Source organism: Rhinopithecus bieti, unplaced genomic scaffold (genome assembly GCF_001698545.2).
Source record: "Rhinopithecus bieti isolate Rb0 unplaced genomic scaffold, ASM169854v2 scaffold_20579, whole genome shotgun sequence".
Lineage (NCBI taxonomy): Eukaryota > Metazoa > Chordata > Mammalia > Primates > Cercopithecidae > Rhinopithecus > Rhinopithecus bieti.
This window is the reverse complement of record NW_016810413.1, coordinates 583284-605190: the sequence shown is the minus strand read 5'-3', so window position 1 is coordinate 605190 and position 21907 is coordinate 583284. Positions and strand designations below refer to the sequence as shown.

At 38.3% G+C, this 21907-nt stretch overlaps 2 protein-coding genes across 3 annotated transcripts in view; one reads left to right on the top strand and one right to left on the bottom strand.

Moving 5' to 3' along the window:
- Positions 1-21907, bottom strand: part of CMSS1 (cms1 ribosomal small subunit homolog) — a 384490-nt gene that overhangs the window by 266454 nt on the left and 96129 nt on the right. The window lies entirely within an intron of this gene.
- FILIP1L (filamin A interacting protein 1 like) overlaps positions 1-21907 on the top strand; it is a 279663-nt gene that overhangs the window by 193389 nt on the left and 64367 nt on the right. The window contains exon 4 of the mRNA XM_017891884.1: positions 3452-3630. Within this exon, the coding sequence (XP_017747373.1) occupies positions 3452-3630 (179 nt within the window). The remainder of the gene's footprint in view (positions 1-3451; positions 3631-21907) is intronic.

Genomic DNA, 21907 nt, shown 5'->3' with positions numbered 1-21907 from the left:
AAATATATTACAGAAAATATGGGCCAGGCACGTGGGGTCAGGCCTGTAATCCCACCACTTTGGGAGGCTGAGGCAGGTGGATCACCTGTGGTCGGGAATTCGAGACCAGCCTGACCAACATGAAGAAAGCCCGTTTCTACTAAAAATACAAAATTATCCAGGCATGGTGGCACATGCCTGGAATCCCAGCTACTTGGGAGGCTGAGGCAGGAGAATCACTTGAACCCGGGAGGCAGAGATTGCGATGAGCCGAGATCACGCCACTGCACTTCAGCCTGGACAACAAGAGTGAAAATCATCAAAAAAAAAAAAAAAAAAAAAAAAAAAAAAAAAAAAAAAAAAAGGTGTGTGTGTGTATAATAATAATATAATATAATATATACTATATATATTATATATATAAAACAACATTTTGGATTTACCAAGGCACTATAATAAAAGAGTCTCAGTATTATTAGCATAACCTAGGTCAAATCTTAAAATACTTTAAGCAATGGTATAGTTAAGCTTTTAAATTTAATTTTATTCATTTAGTTAATATGTATTGAAAAGCTCATGTATAGAAAAAGTTTTGGTGAAAGAGGAAAAAAGGTTTCCAGGTCTTGGCATTGAAAAAGCAGTCTTGAAGCACCATGGTGAGTTCTAAGAACTGCCTGAAGTCCAGTGTGGCTGAAAGTTGGGTAGGATCGGTGGGAAGATATGGAGTGAAGATAGGGCCAAGGTGGCAGGAGGTTCAGATGGTGAAGGGTCTTTTGGCCTTGAACAGGAGAGTGGAGTCCCACTGGTGAAAAATCATGCTGTCAGTGATGAGGACAGACTGCAAGGAGGTGAGGCTAGAGGAAGGGAGACCACTTAAGGGGTCACAGAATAAATGAAGGGCACTGATTCCTTCTAGCTTTCCTTCCCGTTCCCTTCAAACAACCACCAACATATACAGGGGAAAAAAAACACAATGGAAAGCAAGAGTGGGTTAAATAAACCTTCTATTTTCTCTCTTTGGTTTGAATAAAGTTTAATATACATATCTTGACAATTACAACAAGCTTTCCAAGGAGATACTGTTTTTGGATTGAGAAAAGCCTCTTTTAGTAATTCATTTATGCTTTACTGAATACCTACTATAATTATTCATATATTAATTCTAATGTCAATCTTGTGACAAATTAAATTGAATGTATTTTCTAAGTCAACTATTAACTTCCCTAAAGTAAAGCTGATCCTATCACTATTTCACTCTCAAATTGCAAAAGGAGTTGATTTGAATTTTCCTTACAATGGACTCTAATGTTTGGGCAACTGAAGATAAAATTTTCAGAGGGCTGCAGTGGTTGGAGACAGACTTCCATGACAATCAATACAAGAGCTCCCTCTCAGAAGATGCCTCTGCCAGCAGGCAATACAACATAGCAGGGTCAGCTTTCACAAAAGGACTGGCTACATTTATTAAAAATCATCAACAGCAGTGTGGCATAATCAAGTATTTTGTGAATTTAAGCATTTGGAAGTCAGAGAGAATTGATTGGGTCCTATATGCTGGGACACCTCAGTTGTATTCCTTTTCTGAAATGACTAGGTCATTTTGTACCCCAGATTTCTAGTCAAGTACATTTCTAGTCAAACACATGCTTTTCAGGACACACAACTTAAATTGGTTTTAAATTCACACTGAGTCACACATTCTAAATCTTTTATGACAAATGCAAACTGTAAAAATCAATCAACATTATCAGTTACTGCATCTATATTAATCTAGAAAGTCGGGTGTTTTCAAAACCAAGTTCTTAATAGATCTTAATTTATCACTAGCAAAAGATCCTGAGTTAGCTCTTGCCAACATGTTTTTCTGGTGGCAGCTTACCCTGTGCCAGGCAAAATGGAGCTCAAGGCCAGGAGCTGATAAACCAGCCCAATGAGCCTGGCTGTCTAACTCTATCTGACTGTGATGCTTTTGGCCACTGGCATGTTCTTTACCACCTGGTTCTTCATTTATGAGGTCACCTCCACCTCCACCAAGTGCACCTGGGATATCTGCCACGCGCTCCTCATGTCCTTGGTGGTCTCACTCTTCCTGGTTATGGAGTCCTGTGCACCTGGGATATCTGCCAAGAGCTCCTCATGTCCTGAGGGTCTCACTCTTCCTAGGCTATGGAGTCCTGTCCTGCTGCTGTGGCTAAGTATCCATGGATAAGCTCCTAAGGGTACCAACTGGACAGCTTCTCTGAATCCCTACTTTTGCTAATCAAAAAAAATTTTTTTAAACTACTGCTGGAAGTGTCCCACATGCTGCTCACAATAAAGCCAGATGTGTGACAAAAAAAAAAAAAAAAAAAAAAAAAAAAAAAAAAAAATCTCAGTTTCCTTGCTTGCTTGTTTTGTTTTCAATCTGTGAACTAGGCACCTCTTATAAGCAAGGCACTCTGTTAGATGCCAAGGATTAAAAATAAAATAAATAAATAAAAAGGATGTAGGCCCTGCTTTCAGGGAGTTCAGTCTAGCAGGGGAGACAAACACATATATCAGGCACAGGTTGATCATTTTGTAAAAAAGATGCAAGTACGGTGCTGTGAAAATCAGAAAGGACTTAGTGCTTACATTTGGTGACATTCACACTACACCAACACATAATAGATTATCTATCCATATATCTATTTTAATGGAAATACCTTGATGTATAATAAAATGAAAATCATGAGCATGTCCTGGCAGAGCGATCCAAGAGGCATATACTGGTAGAGAGAACTATAGGGTGGGCTGGGGCAGAAAGATCAGCTAGGGCAGCTGCGAATCCAGCACTGTGCAAGGATTCTCTAACTTCCTGTCATTCCTTTAATGTAGCTTCTCGGGAGAGAGACACAAGAGTGTTAGAAAGAGGTTTTGTGGAAATTGTTGATACCCACAGGGACACAGATTATTCTCTCAAGAAAAATTTGATTACAATAAAAAGACTACATTTGTGTTGAAATGCACCCAAAAGTATCAATTAACAAGAGAATAAACACTAAACAAGGAGATAAAAAACCCATTGCTGGCCAGGTGCTGTGGCTCCCCTGGCTCCCCGCCTGTAATCCCAATACTTTGGGAGGCCGAAGCAGGCAGATCACCTGAGGTCAGGAGTTCAAGACCAGCCTGACCAATGTGGAGAAACCCTGTCTCTACTAAAAATACAAAAAAAATTAGTCGGGCATGGTGGCGCATGCCTGTAATCCTAGCTACTTGGGAGGCTGAGGCAGAAGGATCGCCTAAACCCGGGAGATGGAGGTTGCAGTGAGTCGAGATCACACCATTGCACTCCAGCCTGGGCATCAAGAGCGAAACTGTTTCAAAACAAACAAACAAAAAAACAAAAAAACCCATTGCTGAATTAATCAAAACAGGGACATTTCTAAAAGACTGAAAGACGGCTGTATATAAACAATTTGTTAACAGGCTATAAATGTGTTTTCTTTCGTAGTTGGACAAAGTTGTGGAAAAACATAAAGAATCTTACAGACGAATCCTGGGACAGCTTTTAGTGGTAGAAAAATCCCATAGGCAAACCATATTGGAGTTGGAGGAAGAAAAGAGAAAACATAAAGAATATATGGAGAAGAGTGATGAATTCATATGCTTACTAGAACAGGAATGTGAAAGGTAAGGCTGCTTTGGACAAAACAATGTCCCATTCTGCAATCTATGAGCTGGCCACTGTACCAGGTGTCAGGGATACAAAGGTAAATATGATACAGTCTCTGTACTCAAAGATCTCATAGTCCAGGGTGAGGAAAAGGACATGTCTGAAGACATTATCAGTACAACGTATGGATAACCAGATGTGTGATAAGGACTGTGGAACCATAAATGTTGGGCCCCTAACTTTTGAAGGGAGTGCCCTGTGAAGGCTGCAAAGACCATGCAATAGGGATCTAGTCCCTAGGCAAACAAGAATGAAAACTATATTCATGGGAAGGGGTGAAATAAGTATGTTAGTATAGAAGTGGGAAAAGAACCTGCATTTTGAGGGAACTCAAGCTTTTCACATGGCTACAGCAAAGGGCATGATTGTAGGATGAGAAAAGGAAAGGCTTGCCTTGAGCAGCTGGACTTTATACTGTTGGCCTGAAGGAGCAAATGGAAAATTGTGAAAGGGAAAATAAGATGATCAGTTATGCTTTCCTAAAGAACGGTTAAGGGAACATGGAGGAACAACTGGAGGAGCTTTAGACTGGGCACAGGAAACTCACATAGGAGGCAAATATCCAGATGAGAAAGACAAGGGGATGTGTTCCAATGGCCATGAGGTTAGGAGGGGGTGTGCGCAGAACTACTTACAATGTTTAGTCAATATGAATTAGTGACTGGTTAGACTGGAGAGAAGAGCAAGGGAAACAAGGAGCTACTGAGACGCACTCCTGGCTATTCAGGAACACATGAAATACAGGAATGGGGCACAGTTTTCTGGATTGCAGGATTTTGATCAGGCAGGATGGTTTATACTTGGTGAGTGGGTAGGAGATGAGTCCTGGTTTAGTCCTTGAGTGTGAGGTACCTTGGTATATTACAGTATCTGGTATAAAGAATAATATGTATAAAGTCAATCCATGGTAGGAAATACAGGTCTGTAAAAGGATGGGCTGGTGATATGGATCCGCAGTAGGTGATAGCTGAAACTGTGGGTGTTGGTGTGGTGAGAAGAGAGAATGCTGAAAGGGAACCCTAGAATACCTTAAGGCTTGGCAGTTTTCTGGAAGAAAAAGGGGTTGAAAATGGAAGCTGAAAAAAAAAAATGGTGGAAGCTTAGAAGAACCAGAAGACAAAAGAAGGCAATTAAATGAAGCAAGCAAAGACTTTTTAAAAAGAGAGTGAACAGTCAAATAGCACCAAATAATGCAGAAAAGAATGAAATGTCCCAGGATTTGGCAATGAAGAAGATACTGAGGAACTTAATGAGCCATTTCAATAAGGCGGTAAGGGCAGAAGCCAAATTGCAATGCTTTGAAAAACAAAATAAGAAATAAGAATGTAGAAACTTAAAATGGGAACTAGTATTTTGAGAAGTATGGCTGCAAAAAAGGAGAGTTTGGTTGGTAAATATTTTCTAATCATATGTAGGGTAGATTATTTTGTTCTACCTTGACCCTCTATTCTGAACCACTGTAGACAGTATAAGCATCCATATGAAATTGAAAGGACTATTAACCCTCTCTATTGATACTGAAAAGATGGAAAGTAACCAATCTCAAATGGCTTATTCAACTACTTCCAGTTCATACTTCAGCTAGGTAACTTAAGTTAGTTACCTCAACATCCGGGCTAATAGCAAACTTTCATTTATTTTCCACATACTTTATGGTAGACATTTGTTCACAGTGCCAGAGAATCCATGGCACTTATATTCACTCTATTTTTTCCAGGAGGTTTATTTTTCACTACACAGCAGAGAGGGGGCAGGGGAAAGGTCTTACTAACTTGCTCCTCATGAACTCTGAAATATCTACAGGGGCAGATTAAAGGAGCACAAGAAATCTGACACCAAAGGAAGATTTGACTCAGACATTACAATATAAGATTTGTTATTCAATGAGACAATGTTATATTAAACATTATTTTGAACCTCTGTGGTTTGGCACTAGTGGCCTCATTTGGCCGCCATACTTATTTGGCACTAACTTGCTGAATACAGATACTTTCTTTCATCTTTCATTATTATGAACATTTACCAACCATGGTCAGAGTGTTGCCTGGCATAGAACAAAGAGGTACAGGCTGTCCCTGCCCAGGGGGCTTACCACATTAATGAAAAGGCAAGATGATACAGATTAATGGTAGGAATGTGAAGGGCTATTGGAGGAGAGTTCTGATATTCACTGTGTATCTCTACTATCTTCTGGAGGAAGGCTTGGGGGGGCGGCTGTCCTGAAGTTATACTGGAATGTTGGGAGGCAGATGGCAAAGATTATTTAAACCAAGAGAGCAAAGAGGAACAACACTGAGAAATGGGAAGAAAAGATCAGTGGGAATAAAGGCCATGGGCTGGAGGAAAAGAAAAATTGTGGGAAAAATGTAAAGTGTATACCACTGAATCGATATATGAAGAATATATTTCTAAATATATAAAATGAATTTAAGAGAAAGAATTTAAGAGATTTGCTTTATAGGATATAAAGTTTCCTTTATAGGATTCTTTGCCTTGAAGAATAATTAAAGTGAACACGCAATTAACAAGAAATAGGAAAAAGTGTCTATCACTCTCTGTTTAGCCATTCCAGAAGATATGAGAATATTCATCTGTTTCTATATGCCAAGGAACAGCTTCCAGATGGAATTCTTCGAATGTGACAATATCAAACTTATTCTCAACTCACTTGATGCATATGTGACTTCCCTTGCTTTGCCTGAACAACATCACAATTCCCGTATCTTGGTACTGTGGGCCCATTCACGTCTGCCCTTCCTGCTCTCCTGCCTCCTGCTGGGAGACTGCAGGCCTCATGAGGCATAACTGACTTCTACCTGCTTTAAAGCCATGCGCATCAAAGTAGTATTAAATGAATACCATCTAATGAAACAGGAAGTGGGGGAAACTAATGACTTCAGGTAAATAAATGCTCAGAGGAGGTGCTTACACACAAGACTGTGAAATACCCGTAGCGTGCCTTGCTTTCAAGTGATATGGCAAAACACACCATGACTGAGTCCTTCCAACTTCACTGAGAGTGCTTTCTCTCAAGCACACAGCTGCCTAGCACAAAAGTGAGGCTAACTTATCCTGAAGGGTCAAAAAACAATGTCTACTTCCTTCCTCAAACAAAGTGTTGTAAACCACTCCCAAACTAGCAACCTTCCCAGCAGTGAAATAAAGATATCATAACCCCAGTAAAAGGGAGGTTGGCTGAAAATAGATACAAAGGGCTATCTGGTTGAAACTCCGAAATAAACACGGTAAAGGTTTTGTGCTCACATTCTAAGTGTTGGTTTGTATCTACCTGGAAATAAAACAAAAATTAAGAAATACATGATTGAGGTAGTTAATGAGACCTCAGAGGATGTAATAATGGATGTTAAATTAAGGCTCAATTTCTGTGTTTTCTTTGGAGAATTTGTTTTATGTGGAAAACCCTAAAGGAGACTGATGTCACACATTGAGCTCAGGCCAAAATGTTTGCCAAGTGATGTCGCTGTCGTAATCAGTAAGCAATTGGCTTTCCCACTGAGGGTGGGTGGGGGCAGGGATCGGCTCAGGAAAGCCTGTTCCCAAGCATGTTAATGCAAAGTTTCCTTAGCTGTAATCTGTGCGGTTTGGTTTGTCCATATGGTAATATTCTATCCACGTTTCATGACAACTTTCACTGACCAGCTCCAACATGTGGATACGTGTGTCACCAATGACCTGAATTATGTACTTGGCTGAATTACAGGTGGAGTCTATGTAAAAGGTTTTTTTACACAAAAGCAATGCCAATAATTTTTGGCCTTTCTGTATGGCTTCACAGGAAAGCCAAAACAAAAGTCACTTTTAGTCAATGTAATTTTGCAAAATTTTCCCATAAGTGAAATGCCAATTTTGCCTGTACTTTCAAAAAAGCTTGCATAATTTTTTTTCTTTTTCAGTTCCAATAGAGGAAAAGGCTCTGAAGGAAAAAAAAAGTTGCTTTTTTTTTTTTAACCATGCATTCTTTCTTAGAATACTAAAACAAACTATGTATGCTACCCATATATGTTACTGCATTTCTGGTCTTGAAACAACAACTAAAGCAGGAAACAAATATTGTTATGGCAGCTCTGTATAAAACTGTGGTTTCAACCATGGATTTTGTTAAAGCCTTATATCACTTTTCATAAAATCTTGGCCAAGTAGGTTAGCACTGATAGTTCAACTTTGTAAATCAGAAGTTCAAATGGTAGCTTCTCAAAAGCCACAAAGAAAGGAATCAAGGTAGAATTAATCTCTTGTTCCTTTTCTGTCCAAGTTTGACTGGATTGAACAGTGGTGCAGAGGCCTTAGAGCCCTTTAGAGGAAAGTCACCAGGGGTCCAGCTTCAAGTGTTGTTGCCTTGACCACACCCTGGGAAGTTCTTTGCTGTTAAGTTTTAATGAAGAACAAAGCACTTCCACCTCTCCCTTTGTCTGAAACAACTTTATAAACAAGTATTTTCACCATCAATCCTTTTCTATTATGACAGGCCTATTTTTCCAGACTGCCATCAGACAAGGTGACTAAAACACTGCTTGAGCCATATTTGCCCCTACTGCTAACTGAGTAAATCAGACCACTTTTAAAGGCTTCTTTCAAAAACATCAAATTTTCTTTCTAGAGGATTTGGATACTCCTTTGAAATACGTAAATGAATGAGTTAATTTATCCAATTTTTTGGTTAAACTCATTAGTTTGGAGCTAGTGCTACTTGCCATTCATTAACTGAAACAAAACAAAATAAAAACAATAATTGATTAAATATATATGTCTACTGCAAGCCAGGTTCCATACTAGATACTGGGCGAATAAGGTAGATATGGTCCTCACCTACATAAAATCCTGAATATTTGTTCATTATGTAAAACAAAGACACCACTGCAGGCTTTAAGACCTGATACTGATTCTTCTAAGGCATTATGAGTTCATGACGGGTAGAAAAAAAGGCACCACTATGGTAAACTAATGTAATAACATTAATGCTCATGAAGACAGAACATTCAGGAGAAATCAATAAACACATTAAACTAAAGTACTTTACTAAAGAATTCAATATCGTGCCATTAAGATTTTCAGCTTCTTTGGCCTTAAATCTCAGCCTTTAAGGATATCCCACAAAGCAATACACAGTGGGTATAAAGCTTTAAAAAAAATAAAGTCTACTTAAAAAAATATTTTGAAAGCCAGCAGTTTTAAATTTCATACACACTAAACTATTGTTGTAGAATACATTGTACTCAAATGTAATCATTTCCTTTCAGTTTTTCTGGCAAGGAGTTATTTGTATTACATATTCTCAAGACTATGTCTTGCAAGTATTGAAATGGATGCCAGATCTCCACTTGACCTTTGTCATGGGCATCTAGTTCTTTACCAGAACAAAATGGAGATCCACCACAAACACATATTTTGTTATTGTAATTCTATACAGAATCACAACACGATCAGCCTTGTGGGATACATGCTAGACCTAACACAGGATCTGAAAAGGGATGCAGAGAGATTAATTACCTCATGTGGGTACTAAAAAACCATTTAGGACCGTACATCATGACTAAACTTTCAACAGATGTCACAAAACCATACTCTTAAAACTGCACAATTCAGCAGTTTCCATACAACTCCTTTTAATTTCAGAGGTCAAAATTCAGATAGAGTGACAATACTATCTGATTGCTTTTCCTACCCAGAAATTTAGTTTTTTGAACTAAATTTTACAAATAATTTTGAATGTGTATTTGAATGTACACGATAGTGAATTTATTGCTTACAAAAGAATACTATTAATGCTAAAAAGAAAACATTAACAAGCCTAGTGAGGGATGAACCGAGAGCTTAGAGATAGCGGGAGTCTGGTCTGCAGAGCTGATCTGCAGCTATGTATAACTTTTGGCAAATTCCATTCCTAAAATCTTTAGTTTTCTTGTATATAAAACAAGGGGCCGGGGCGCGGTGGCTCACGCCTCTAATCCCAGCACTTTGGGAGGCCAAGGCGGGGAGATAACGGGGTCTGGAGTTCGAGACCAGCCTGGCCAAAATGGCGAAACCCTGTCTCTACTAAAAATACAAAAATTAGCTGGGCGTGGTGCCGTGCGCCTGTAATCCCAGCTACTCAGGAGGTTGAGGCAGGAGAATAACTTGAACCCGGGAGGCTGAGGTTGCAGTGAGCCAAGATCACACCACTGCACTCCAGCCTAGGCAACAGAGCAAGACTTTGTCTCAAAACAAAACAAAAAAAAACAAGGGCAGGCTATATGATTTCTGTGTCTCTTTCACACATAAAAATTTGTGATTATGTGACTGTCATGAACAAGTACCTTTTACCTCAAGTCTAGGATTCTAACTCCACTACCAAAAGAGGTCAGTGAGAATGACAGTGACTACCACCAACTTAAAATCCAAATCTGTATGTCCATTCTTAAAGGATATCTAGATTTCGGTATACCCTACTGCTTCCACATATTTGAAACTGAACCTAATATCACCTTTGCACATCCAAGTCCACTCACAACGTTTTTATTCCTGTTAATACAACCACCATGAATCAATCTATCAGATAACTATAAAAAATAATAGAAATCTCAGAAGCCAATAATTTAAGCTAGAAAAGACCTAGCAATCTAGACCAATGCTTTGATTTTTTGAATTGAGAAAAGTGAGGCCTATCAAGTCCAAGATAAAAAAAAGTCACCAAATCTTCCAGCGAAATAGTGCAGAGCCAGACCAGAAGCCAGTTCTCCTGACAATATATTTGATGCTATTCTCCCTAGAATCATCCCTAGGTACTCAAACCATGTGCTTGGTGTTCCGGGAGGCCCAAGATAAATCTAACACACAACTAAAATACAGTTGAAAAGACAAGACACTCAAAATAATCTGTAGATAATTTAGGAAGAATGCAGGTATCCGTTCTGTGGCACAGACACCACTGTTGCAACACTGTGGAAGATCAGGCAAAAAGGAGATTAAAGACAGCAATTATCCAACAGTCCGCACAGCCCTAGGAGAATGCAGGACATACAGTAAATACTCTATAAATACATCTGCTAACTGGCTAGTTGTTACTAGTTTAACAGCCCTATAAAACAGGTAGCCAAAAACTGAACGTGGAAAGGCAACCTCAAACTTCTGTTCCATCTGGACTAAAAAATATAAAGAGGAAAAAGAGCCATTAAACCATATCAAAATGGAAATTTTTGCCTCATAAGTGAAAATCAAGGTGGGATATTATAATTAAAGTGTATCCTGAATTTGCAACTCATAGGTAAGCTTTCCTGGCAAGTGTATTAATTCCTCAGATGAGAAGATGAAGCCAAACAGCCTTGGCCAGCCATGAAGATGATGACTGGCACAAGTGATGAGTGCATATCACTGAACAGAAAGGCCTTATGGAAGAGCTTAGGGTATCAGAGTTAAAAGCATAGACTCGAGTTAGAACAACAAACATGGAGCATGGACCATAAAGCATGGTCCCATCCTCTCATCTGATCTTACTGGCTATTTGACCTTGGGCAAAGCATTTAATCTTGTTAAGTCTCCAATTCACCATCTGTTTAAAAAATGATAGAGATCTCATAGGTTCTTGTGATTACTAATCATATAATGCACAGCAAGTGCTAAGTATGGTGTCTAGCACATACAAAGCATTCAGTGAGCATTAGCACTGTATTTGTCAGGGTCCCCCAGAGAAACAGAATGTGTGTGTGTGTGTGTGTGTGTGTGTGTGTGTGTGTGTGTAAACCATTATTATAAAGTATTGGCTCACATGATCCTGAAGGCTGGGCAGTCCCATGAGCTGCTGTCTACAAACTGGAGACCCAAGAAAGCCAGTCATGTAGCCGAAAGACCTGAAAGCTAGAAAGTCAATGGTATAGATTCTATTCCCAATCCTAAGAATCAGGAGTGGCAAGGACAGAAGATTGATGTTCCAGCACAATTAACCCAGTCAATTAATTCAACCTTCCTTCAGTTTTCTGTTCCATTCTGCCTCTCAACAGATTGCAGGATGTCTACTCACACTGGGGAGGGCAGTCTACCAACTAAAATGCTAACCTCTTTGGAAACACTCTCACAGATACACCTCAAAATAGTGTTTAACCAGCTATTCAGACATCACATGGCCCAGTCAAGTTGACACATAAAATTAACCATTATATGTATCTTTCTTCAAATGTGCCTATCTTCAAAGTAGTTTACTTATGTACTCTGCATGATACCAATGGGCACTTTTTTTTGAACTGCCAAGAAAGCATTTAAGTAGACCCTATACTGGGTTCTAATAATGTGACAATTAATAAGAGCTTTCAAGGGGCATATTGTTTAGTATAGGGGAGACAGACACAAAATCAAGTAAGTGCAATGCAAAGTTGCAGGCTAATGACAACAAAGGATACAGAGGAGGCACAAATAAGGGCTCATACCCAAGGCATGGTTGTATCCTATTTTCTTTAGTGTAGGAGAATTACTGAATGTCCTAACGATCTAACACTGTATAACACTGAGCTGGGCAAGACAGTGCTCTGTGAATTTTTTTTTTTTTTTAACCATTAAGACTCATTTCTTCTTTTGGTAAATCACTCTACTTAGAGAAACAGAAATGTTAGTTTGGTGGTATTATGAAAAACGTAGCCTTCTAAATATGCGAAATCAAGACTGAACCAAAGTGAGGGTTTTTAAGTACATCCAAAGACTCCAGTGCTCCTCTGACTTGCCACTGTCAAAAATCCTCACACTAATTGCATCTTCTTGTCTAAAGTTATGTGAAAAATCAAATATTCCCACTCTAAGGTAATTGGGCTTACTTTTGATATATTTTGTTACACAGCTCCTTCCACGGGACCAAGAACATGGGAGAGGTAAAATAAATATTTTTTTGAATGAGTGAATGAAATGTAGGAAAAGTTGGCTGCATTTTAATCTATTATTTTCCATTAATCACTCATTATGAATTAGCTTCTGGATTCATTCCCTTTGGTTAGCATGGTCATGGGAGAATGGGATACAAGACAAGCCCATTTTGATGAGAAAAGCAGAATGAGCTTGAGAGCTTTGGGACTACTCCCAAGAAGGCAGAAGTAAGAGCGTATGGTGCTCTTATCATGGAGCTAGAATAAAAAAAGATCCTAAAAGGGGATTTTAAGATTAAACACATCAAAGACAATAACTCATCACTAAAAGCAACTCACTCAACTCATACTTTGTAGTTTTTATATTCAATATTTTTTCACTAACAAAAACATCATGACCATTTTCCCAAATCACCAACTACTCTACATCACAATTAAAGTAGATGAATACTACTGTATCACACAGATGCATCACAACTTATTTAACAAATTCTCTATTGTGGGCATTTATATTCCTCCTTTGTCACTATTATAAAGAACACTATCCTGAATGCTGAATGGCCTCATATTCCAATTAATTTTTATGCCTTTCTGATTATTGCTTTAGAATTCTTTTTTCTTTCCTTTCCTTTTTTTTTTTTTTTTTTTTTTTTGAGATTGTGAGCATTGCTCTGTCACCCAGGCCTGGAGGCAGTGGCATGATCTCTGGCTCCACTGCAGCTCTGCCTCCCCGGGTTCACGCCATTCTTCTGCCTCAGCCTCCCAGGTAGCTGGGACTACAGGCGCCTGCTACCACGCCTGGCTGATTTTTGTATTTTTAGTAGAGACGGGGTTTCACTGTGTTAGCCAGGATGGTCTCGATCTCCTGACCTCGTGATCTGCCTGCCTCGGCCTCCCAAAGTGCTAGGATTACAGGCATGAGCCACTGTGCCCCGCCCTGTTTTAGAATTCTTATATATGAAATTGCTAAGTCAAAAGTTATGAACCTATTTAAGGATTATAAAACCTATAGCTAAACTGCCTGTTGTAAAAGATATTTGTACCATTACTAACAATGCAGAAGAGAGCCAATTTCTTACTTTATAACTTTACCTGAGACTAACCTTGAATCTGACCTCAATTTAAATACGATATGATGTTATAAAGAGTATAAAGTGAATGTTAATGACATGAATCAGACTTTCCCACTGACTTGGGCTTTGTTTAGAGATGTGTTGCTTCTGGAAAAAAAAATCTTAACATATCAAAAAAACACTTAAAGATTACAACACTTCATTGAAAGAGTTTCTTCACCTTGTCAATATAATTTCAGTATATTTCCTTTTCCCTTTCAAATTCAGGTTCTCATGGCCTAGCTTCACTGGTCTTCTAAAAATAAAAAATTTCCTTTGCTCATTCTCTGAAATGTCTGAGGCTTCCTCCTTCACATATCCTATATGAAGCCTTAGAGTCCAATTCCAGGATCCTGGCTCACCTTTCTCACCACATGACATATTTGGCAATAGTTCACAACACTTAGACTGGCCCTACATGGTCCTGAAAAGTCTGATTTGTTGAAAATAGTGGGATCTAAGGCCCACTTTGCCAAATTCTCTCTCTAATTTAAATTCAGTTAGTTTGGAGTGTTTGAGAATTCTACATCAGTTTCCTATTTAACTCAATTTCTACTTGCCAATCCTCACTTCTTTATATTTCCTCCCTACTTATCATACACATACACTCCATTTATTTCCATGAATTTCTCAGTAACACTCTGAAACATCCAAGATGCCTGACAAATAGGTAACTTGAAGCTTCAGAAGATGTTTCAGAAGAAACGCATTAGCAAGATTCATGAGACTGAATATGTGTTTTCTATGTTTTTTCTTTTCTTAAAAATAAGTAATTTCCAACTCAAGCTTTTTCACTCTATATTTTGCATACATGCTTCAGGGTCCCGCATATAGCCCTTCTCTCACTTCCTACTCCTCAAAGATAATCCACTGTGAATGGTTTCTTGTATTTATGTTTAAAAAGATTATTACAAGCATATATCAGCAATTCATGAAGATCATACAATACTTTTCCTATTTTTTTTAAGTGGTTGCATATTATTCAAATTTATAGATGCAAGCCATTTAGCCAGGCCACCTTATGAGCTTTAGATTGTATTATTTTTATTTTATATTCAACATTCTTTGGTTAACTGACTCTTAATAACTTCAAATGCCTCTTACTTTCTATTTTCCTTTAGAAATGGGCTAATCACTGGTAACAGAGAGATACCACTTCATATCCACTAGGATAACTTTAATCAAAAAGATAATAACAAGTATTGACAAGGATGTGAAACTGGAACCCTCATATGCTGCTGTGTAGTAATGTAAAATAGTGCACTGGAAAATAGTCTAGCAGTTCCTCAAAAAGTTAAGTGTAGAATTATTGCCTTAGTCAGCTGGGGCTATGAAGACAAAATACCAGAGACTGGGTGGCTTGTAAACAACAGAAGTTTATTTCTCACAGTTCTGGAAGGTGGAAATTGGAGATGAGGGTGCTAGCAGTATTCTGGTAAGGTCCCTCTTCTGGGTTGTAGACTGCTGTCTTCTCCTTGTTTCCTCACATGGTGGAAAGTGGGTGAGAAAGTTCCTACAAGGGCCACTAATCCAATTCATGAATGCTCCTCTACCCTCAAAACCTAATTATCTCCCAAAGGCTCCACTTCCTAATACCATCACACTGGGGGTTATGATTTCAACATAAGAGTTTAGGGGGACACACATTTTCAATCCATTGCAGTTACCATACAACTCAGCAATTCTACTCTTAGGTATAGAGCTAAGAAGATGAAAACACATGTCCACAAAAATCTGTACACAAATATTCACAGCAGCATTATTTATGATAGTCAAGAAGTAAAAACAACCAAAATATCCATCAACTGAGGCACGGATAAACAAAACTGTGGTATATCCATGTAATGGAATACTACTTGTCAATTACAAAGAAGCTCTGTGGGCCAGGTGCAGTGGCTCATGCCTGTAATCCCAGCACTTTGGGAGGCTGAGGCAGGTGGACTGCTTGAGCCCAGGAGTTTGAGACCAGCCTGGGCAACATGGCAAAACCTCATCTCTACAAAAAATACAAAATTTAGCTGGGTGTAGTGGCATGCACCTGCAGTCCCAGCCACTTGGGTGGCTGAGGTAGGAAGATCACCTGAGTCCAGGGAGGTCAAGGCTGCAGGAAGCCGAGATCACACCATTATACTCCAGCCTGGGAAACAAAACAAGACCCTGTCTCAAAAGGAAAAAAGAAAGAAAAAAGCAGCAGCAGTCCTGTGCCCATTAAGCAGTGACACCACAGCCACTAGAAATCATTGATCTCCTTTCTGTCGCTATGGTTTTGCCTATTCTGGACATTTCATATAAATGGAATCATACAAGATATAGCTATTTGTCCCTGGTTTCTTTCACTTAAAATAATGTTTTCAGGGTTCAGACATGTTGTAACATGTATCAGTACACTTCATTTCTTTTTATGGCTGAATAAAACCAAAAAGGTCAGGATGGATGTGTAACTTGGTTGATTTAAATGACCAAGATAGATAATAAAACCATAAATGATAATGTAGATTTCTCATGAGATAAAGTTTCGCTGTGTTCTTAACACTTTAAAAGTTAAAACTTTTAATGTTATTAAGAAGCAAAGAATAAAGACTTGGAAAAGGTAAATGAAGATATACCAAAAGAAATAACGGAAAGAAAATGATTATTTGCTGGGGGGGAAAAAAAAAAGAACGAACATTTAGGTTATATATGAAAATAGAGAAAATGGGGATATTTATTATCCATTCATTCATTTAACTTAACACTATGCTTGGAACTAGGAACTAGGAAAAAAAAAAATGAAGAAGACATGGATCCTGTCTTTGAGGCCCAGGTGGAAATGTAAGTAGTATGAGGTAATTAATTGTGAGCTGTAACAGAGGCACGTACACGAGTGCTCAAGGATCTGATTAGAAAGATGGATTAGTTCTGCATGGAGGGAATGTGAAGGTTTCCCAGCAGGCAGCAATTAGCTTCAAGGCTGAGTAGACTTAGCAGGCAGAGAAATGCACTCACAGGTACATTAAAAAGATAAATTTGTGGAGCTAAGCCTCTGTTGAGGATGAGTATGTTACAGCCAGGGCATACAGACCCTGTATGCCACAACTTTGGATTTCCCCTTTATCCTGAGACCATGAGACATTCGTCATGCAGAAAAATCTCAACCCACCACTGGCAATTTGTTAGAGAACCTACAGTGTACACAGGCCTTGTGTTAGGTGTGTCTAGAGTCAAATTTGGAAACAACTTAATAATAACAATTATTATTTTGTTATAATAATATATAATATATACGTTATTATATAATATATAACAATAACAAAAACAACAACAACCAGAAAACTCTTATGAGCAAAACATACAAGAGAAATGGATTTCACATTATCCATTATTGTAAACTTCCTGATAAAAACTTACTTTACAGCCAAATAGGATTGAAGAAATACATTTCCATTTGGATGAAGCAAATGGAAAAATAAATCTCATTTCATCCTAAATCCCAGAAAGGGAGATGTGGGTGTGTAATGCGCTACCTAATCCCTTTGCCTAGCCTAAAATTGGCTAATTACAGCAACATGTGAATGAACAAACGGCAATGAGATATAACCAACTGGAAAAGAGAAAGAAACAGGAGCGTCTATTTATTTTAACTGTACCCTGAGCTCTGCCAAGAAGACAGTCCAGTCTCCATCTCTTCATCCTTGAAAAGAGTTGCTCAGCTAACCTTACTTAGAGAATATAACTGTCTTTGGCCATCATTTGAGTTTGGGCCCAAGTCTGTGGGGCAACATTAAGAAAAATAACACTAGTTGTGTGTTGATGCTTCCATCTACAAAATGGGTAAAAATATTCTAGTTATCTACTTTTTTGCATGAGGGTTCTGAGAAGAGTATAGGTAACTATTTGGGCAAAGAATTTGACATCTATAGGCCAAAGGGAAAATATAAACCCCATAAAATGTTTATTTACATATGGAGATAATAGTCAGAATTATAGGGTATTACTTTTTGTCAATCTAAAGGCTAAAACATAATACTCCCCAGGTTACCTATAAAAATTGTTTCCTTGGAAAGTGGCAAGGGGTACTGGATATGACAATATGCATCTGCCACTTCACCCAGCACCTAACAACTGTGAAGACATGTGTTTGTTTACTTTAGAAGCTCTTAGTGATAGGAAGATTTATTGACGAAATGAAACATTTCACCTCTAAAAGCTCCCAGAACCCTGTTTTTGTTACATTAGTCTTGCCAGGAGAATTCGGAATGTGTTTGCATTCTATCAGTCGACAGTGTGAGTTAGTGTGTCCCAAACCAGTTTTCTACCCAGAAAACTGAGAAGGTTGATGACACATTTAGGTAAACATACTCACTGGATGAAGTTATTTAAATTTTTATAGCCTTTTAATCCTCTCTAAGCCTTTGAAATCCATACAGGTTTTTAGACAAGATTTAAGTTCTTATAAGTCAAACCAATGTATAAACCAACTCTATTAAGAATTTCACAGGTTCTGGACATCTAAGCATACCTAATATTGTACTTGAATGTGCAATAAGGGTGAGCTGACCCCACACTGAAGCCCTTCACTGTTAACTGATCAGCCTTATACTTAATCAAAATTTCAGCTCTGAATATGCGTTTTGCCCCAAGAACTGAAATTTCTCATTTGTTCTGGTCAGATGACAACAGCTCTTGTTGACAATGATAAATGAACTCTGAATATGAAGGGTTCACTCAAGTGAAAGAACAGGAAAGGGGTTGCAGACTACGACTCTCATCACCTACTCTCCATGCAATTTGAGAATTCAATAAGCAGTCGAATGGAAATGGAATAAAAATGTGGCAAAATATACACTGAAGTTATCTAAATTAACTAGAACTGAGAGCAACTTTAAGTTATTATGAGTTAAAATTAGCAGTGTGATGGACTTTTTAATCTCTACAGATGAAAAACATGACATACTTCATACCCCATTATTAGCCATATTATTTCTTTATGCAAAGAAGATCTTTCAAATAAATTTACTCATTCTCTTACTCTAGAGAGTTTCTGCTTCACCTAAAAGAACTCTTGCCCTGCCATGAATGAGTATTTCTGCATGAAAATCTGACTTTCCATTATTCACTGTGACTCTTGGGAGTAAGTTTGTTAACAAGTAGCTATTGTACAAGGGGTGGCTCTAAATCCTTTTGATACCATGACTCCACCCACACCCCAGCCCCCCTCACCTGACCCAAGGCTTCCACATCATTCCTCCATGGATACATGAAACATACACAAGCACATGGTACAGTGTATACATACAATCAAAATTCAATTTATTTTGCAAGTAGCACCACCAAACCCTAGCTCAGAGTACCTCTGCTCCATTTTCTGTTTGATACTGGATCAGAGAGAAAATTAATTTTATGACAAGAGGCCACAACTTGAAATAGGTATCTCCCTGCATGTCTTTCACCCATGGCCTCAACTTGTAACTCCTAAATTATGACACTTTAGCCATCTACTTGTTCAAGAAATGCTGCACTAGAACATTTGGTCTTACATTTTCCAGGTAAGCATTCCTATGATAGCCTGTGCGCGTGCGCGCGCGCGTACACACACACACACACACACACACAGACACACATGCACACACACATACACACTAAAGTTGTCCAATAATTTTTTTAAGTATAGAGTTGTTAACTGGTAAATTATTCATGAAGAGTAAATGGGGTCAGAGTAATCTCACATAGAATTTTAACTAAACCCCTGAAGCTAAATTAAGATTCCCATTAAAAGAAAGAACACACACACACACACAATAGGAATTTTTTTTTGTAGATGTTAGATTCTATTTTGTATATTCTATACAAAAAATACAAAGAAAGGTCTCTTGTAAAGAACTTGATAATTAGTGATAATAATAACAATTACATTTAATTAAATATTTACTGTCAAACACTGTGTTAAGTGCAGTAGATTATCTCATTTAATCCTAACAACCTTTTAAAGGAGGTAATATTATTGTCCACATAATATTCAGATAATGATCCTGAAGAAGCTCAAAGACAGTAACTTTCCCAAGATCACATTGCTAGTAACTGGAGAGGAGAATTAGGACTCAAGGACTCTCATATCTGAGCTCTTAACCCTTCTCTGCCAGTGGTTCCCAAACCTAAGTGATCATCATTGTTGCCTGGGGAGATACTTAAAAGTATGGATTCCTGAGCCCAACCCCAAACATACTGAATGAAAATCTCCAACAGTGGAACTTGCAGATAGGAACATAATGGTATTTCAAATATGGCTCAAATGTTCTGTTAAGATGCCAAGAGAACACGAGTGAAGCCAGTTGTCACACAGTTGTCTAAGTCAAATCATCTGCCTTGAATAGAAAATAGCATCTCTTTTTCCACGTACACCTCTTCTCACTTTATAATAGAAAGGTCTTATTTGCTAAAAGGTCAAATGAGGTCATGGTCATACTATGTCAGCAATTTGTACTGACTTACCCGGCTGTATGGGCTATGTTATGGAAGATGAAAGTGATACAGCACAGAAATTCTGCTGATTCAGAACTGCCGAGTCAGAACTTCACTGATAGATAAGACACAAAACCAATTGGACAGTTTAAAAATCCTTGGCCATACTCATGGCATGGCCAGATCAATATTTACAAATATTCAATACACAGTTTCAGTACCTGAAAAATTCACTTATCATCTAGTTCATTTATTCATTCATTTCAAAATGCTTACTGAGTTCCTTCCATGTGCCAGGCACTGGATCACACATATGGCCCTTGCCCTCAGGAGGAGAAAAGCATTCAGGTGGTGGAAAAAGAGGTGTTCACTGATTAGGGGATGAGGAATGGCTTGATCCCCTAATGGATCAAGGTAGCATTAGAGTTGCATATTAAAAGATAGACATAGTTCAGACAAGGAGAAAAAGAGAAGGGAAAACAAAAATCATTATAGGTGGACTTAATAGCATAAGGGAAGGGGATTAGGGCAAAAAGAGCAATCAAATTCAGGAAAAAGCAAGGAGCATGGTTTGGCTTAAGTATACATAATGTGAAAAAACAGTGGAAGTTATGGGTGCAATGTTAAGTTCAGCAAACAAAGAGCTGCAGATGTCAAATTAAAGGGGTATGCCAGGCGTGGTGGCTCACTCCTGTAATCCCAGCACTTTGGGAGGCTGAGGCAGGCAGATCACGAGGTCAGGAGATCGAGACCATCCTGGCTAACATGGTGAAACCCCGTCTCTACTAAAAATACAAAAAATTAGTTGGGTGTGGTGGTGGGCGCCTGTAGTCCCAGCTACTGGAGAGGCTGAAGCAGGAGAATGACATGAACCCAGGAGGCGGAGCTTGCAGTGAGCTGAGATTGTGCCACTGCACTCCAGCCTGGGCGACAGAGCAAGACTCTGTCTCAAAATAAATAAATAAATAAATAAATAAATAAATAAATAAATAGGTAATAGGTACTTAACTATTCCACACCATTCCATCAGCATTATGATAATGTGACAAAGTATTAAGAGTACAAGAAGCTGAAGATCTGAGTTGAAGGGCTGCTTCCACTATATGCTAACCAACTCTGTATATTTGTTAAGTCTAAATAACAGTAAGAGTCCCCAAAATATGTTTATCTAGGCTTAAATATACTCTAATTATTCAAACAAGTTTAAAATTATCTAAACGTTATATAAATAACCTTAAATATCATTTAAATAAACTTAAAAATCTTTCCGCTCCATGAGACTATTCAGCGTTGTCTTCATCCACATGATCAATACTGAAACTCTACCATATCTCTGTTATAGTGCATGGGAGGGAGTTAGGGGATGGGTGGGGAAAATGGCAAAATACATGAAAAGTGTCTTGCTTTCAAGTTAGGGATGACCATGTCTTCTACTTATATTTCACTGATGCAATCCAAACTCACATAGCCACTTCTCAGTACTGGAAAAGCTAGAAATGTCTGGTTGGGCAGCCATATACCCAGGAAGAGGGGGACAATTAAAGTTTTGAGGACAACTCAGTCTGCCACAATCTTAGTGCAAAACACTTAACCTTTCTGTGTTTCAGTTTTATCTTCATGACCTTGAAGAAGGTAAAAATTTCTTGAAAAGAACACAAAAGTCACCAATCGTAAAAGGTTAAAAAATTAAGACTTTATTGAAGTAAGTAAGTTATGTTAATCAAAATACACAACCGGATGAAAAGGCAAGTTACAGATTGGGAGAAGATATCTGCTTACGTATAACCAAGCAATACATACAGAATACATGAAGAACTCCTTTTTTTTTTTTTTTTTTTTTT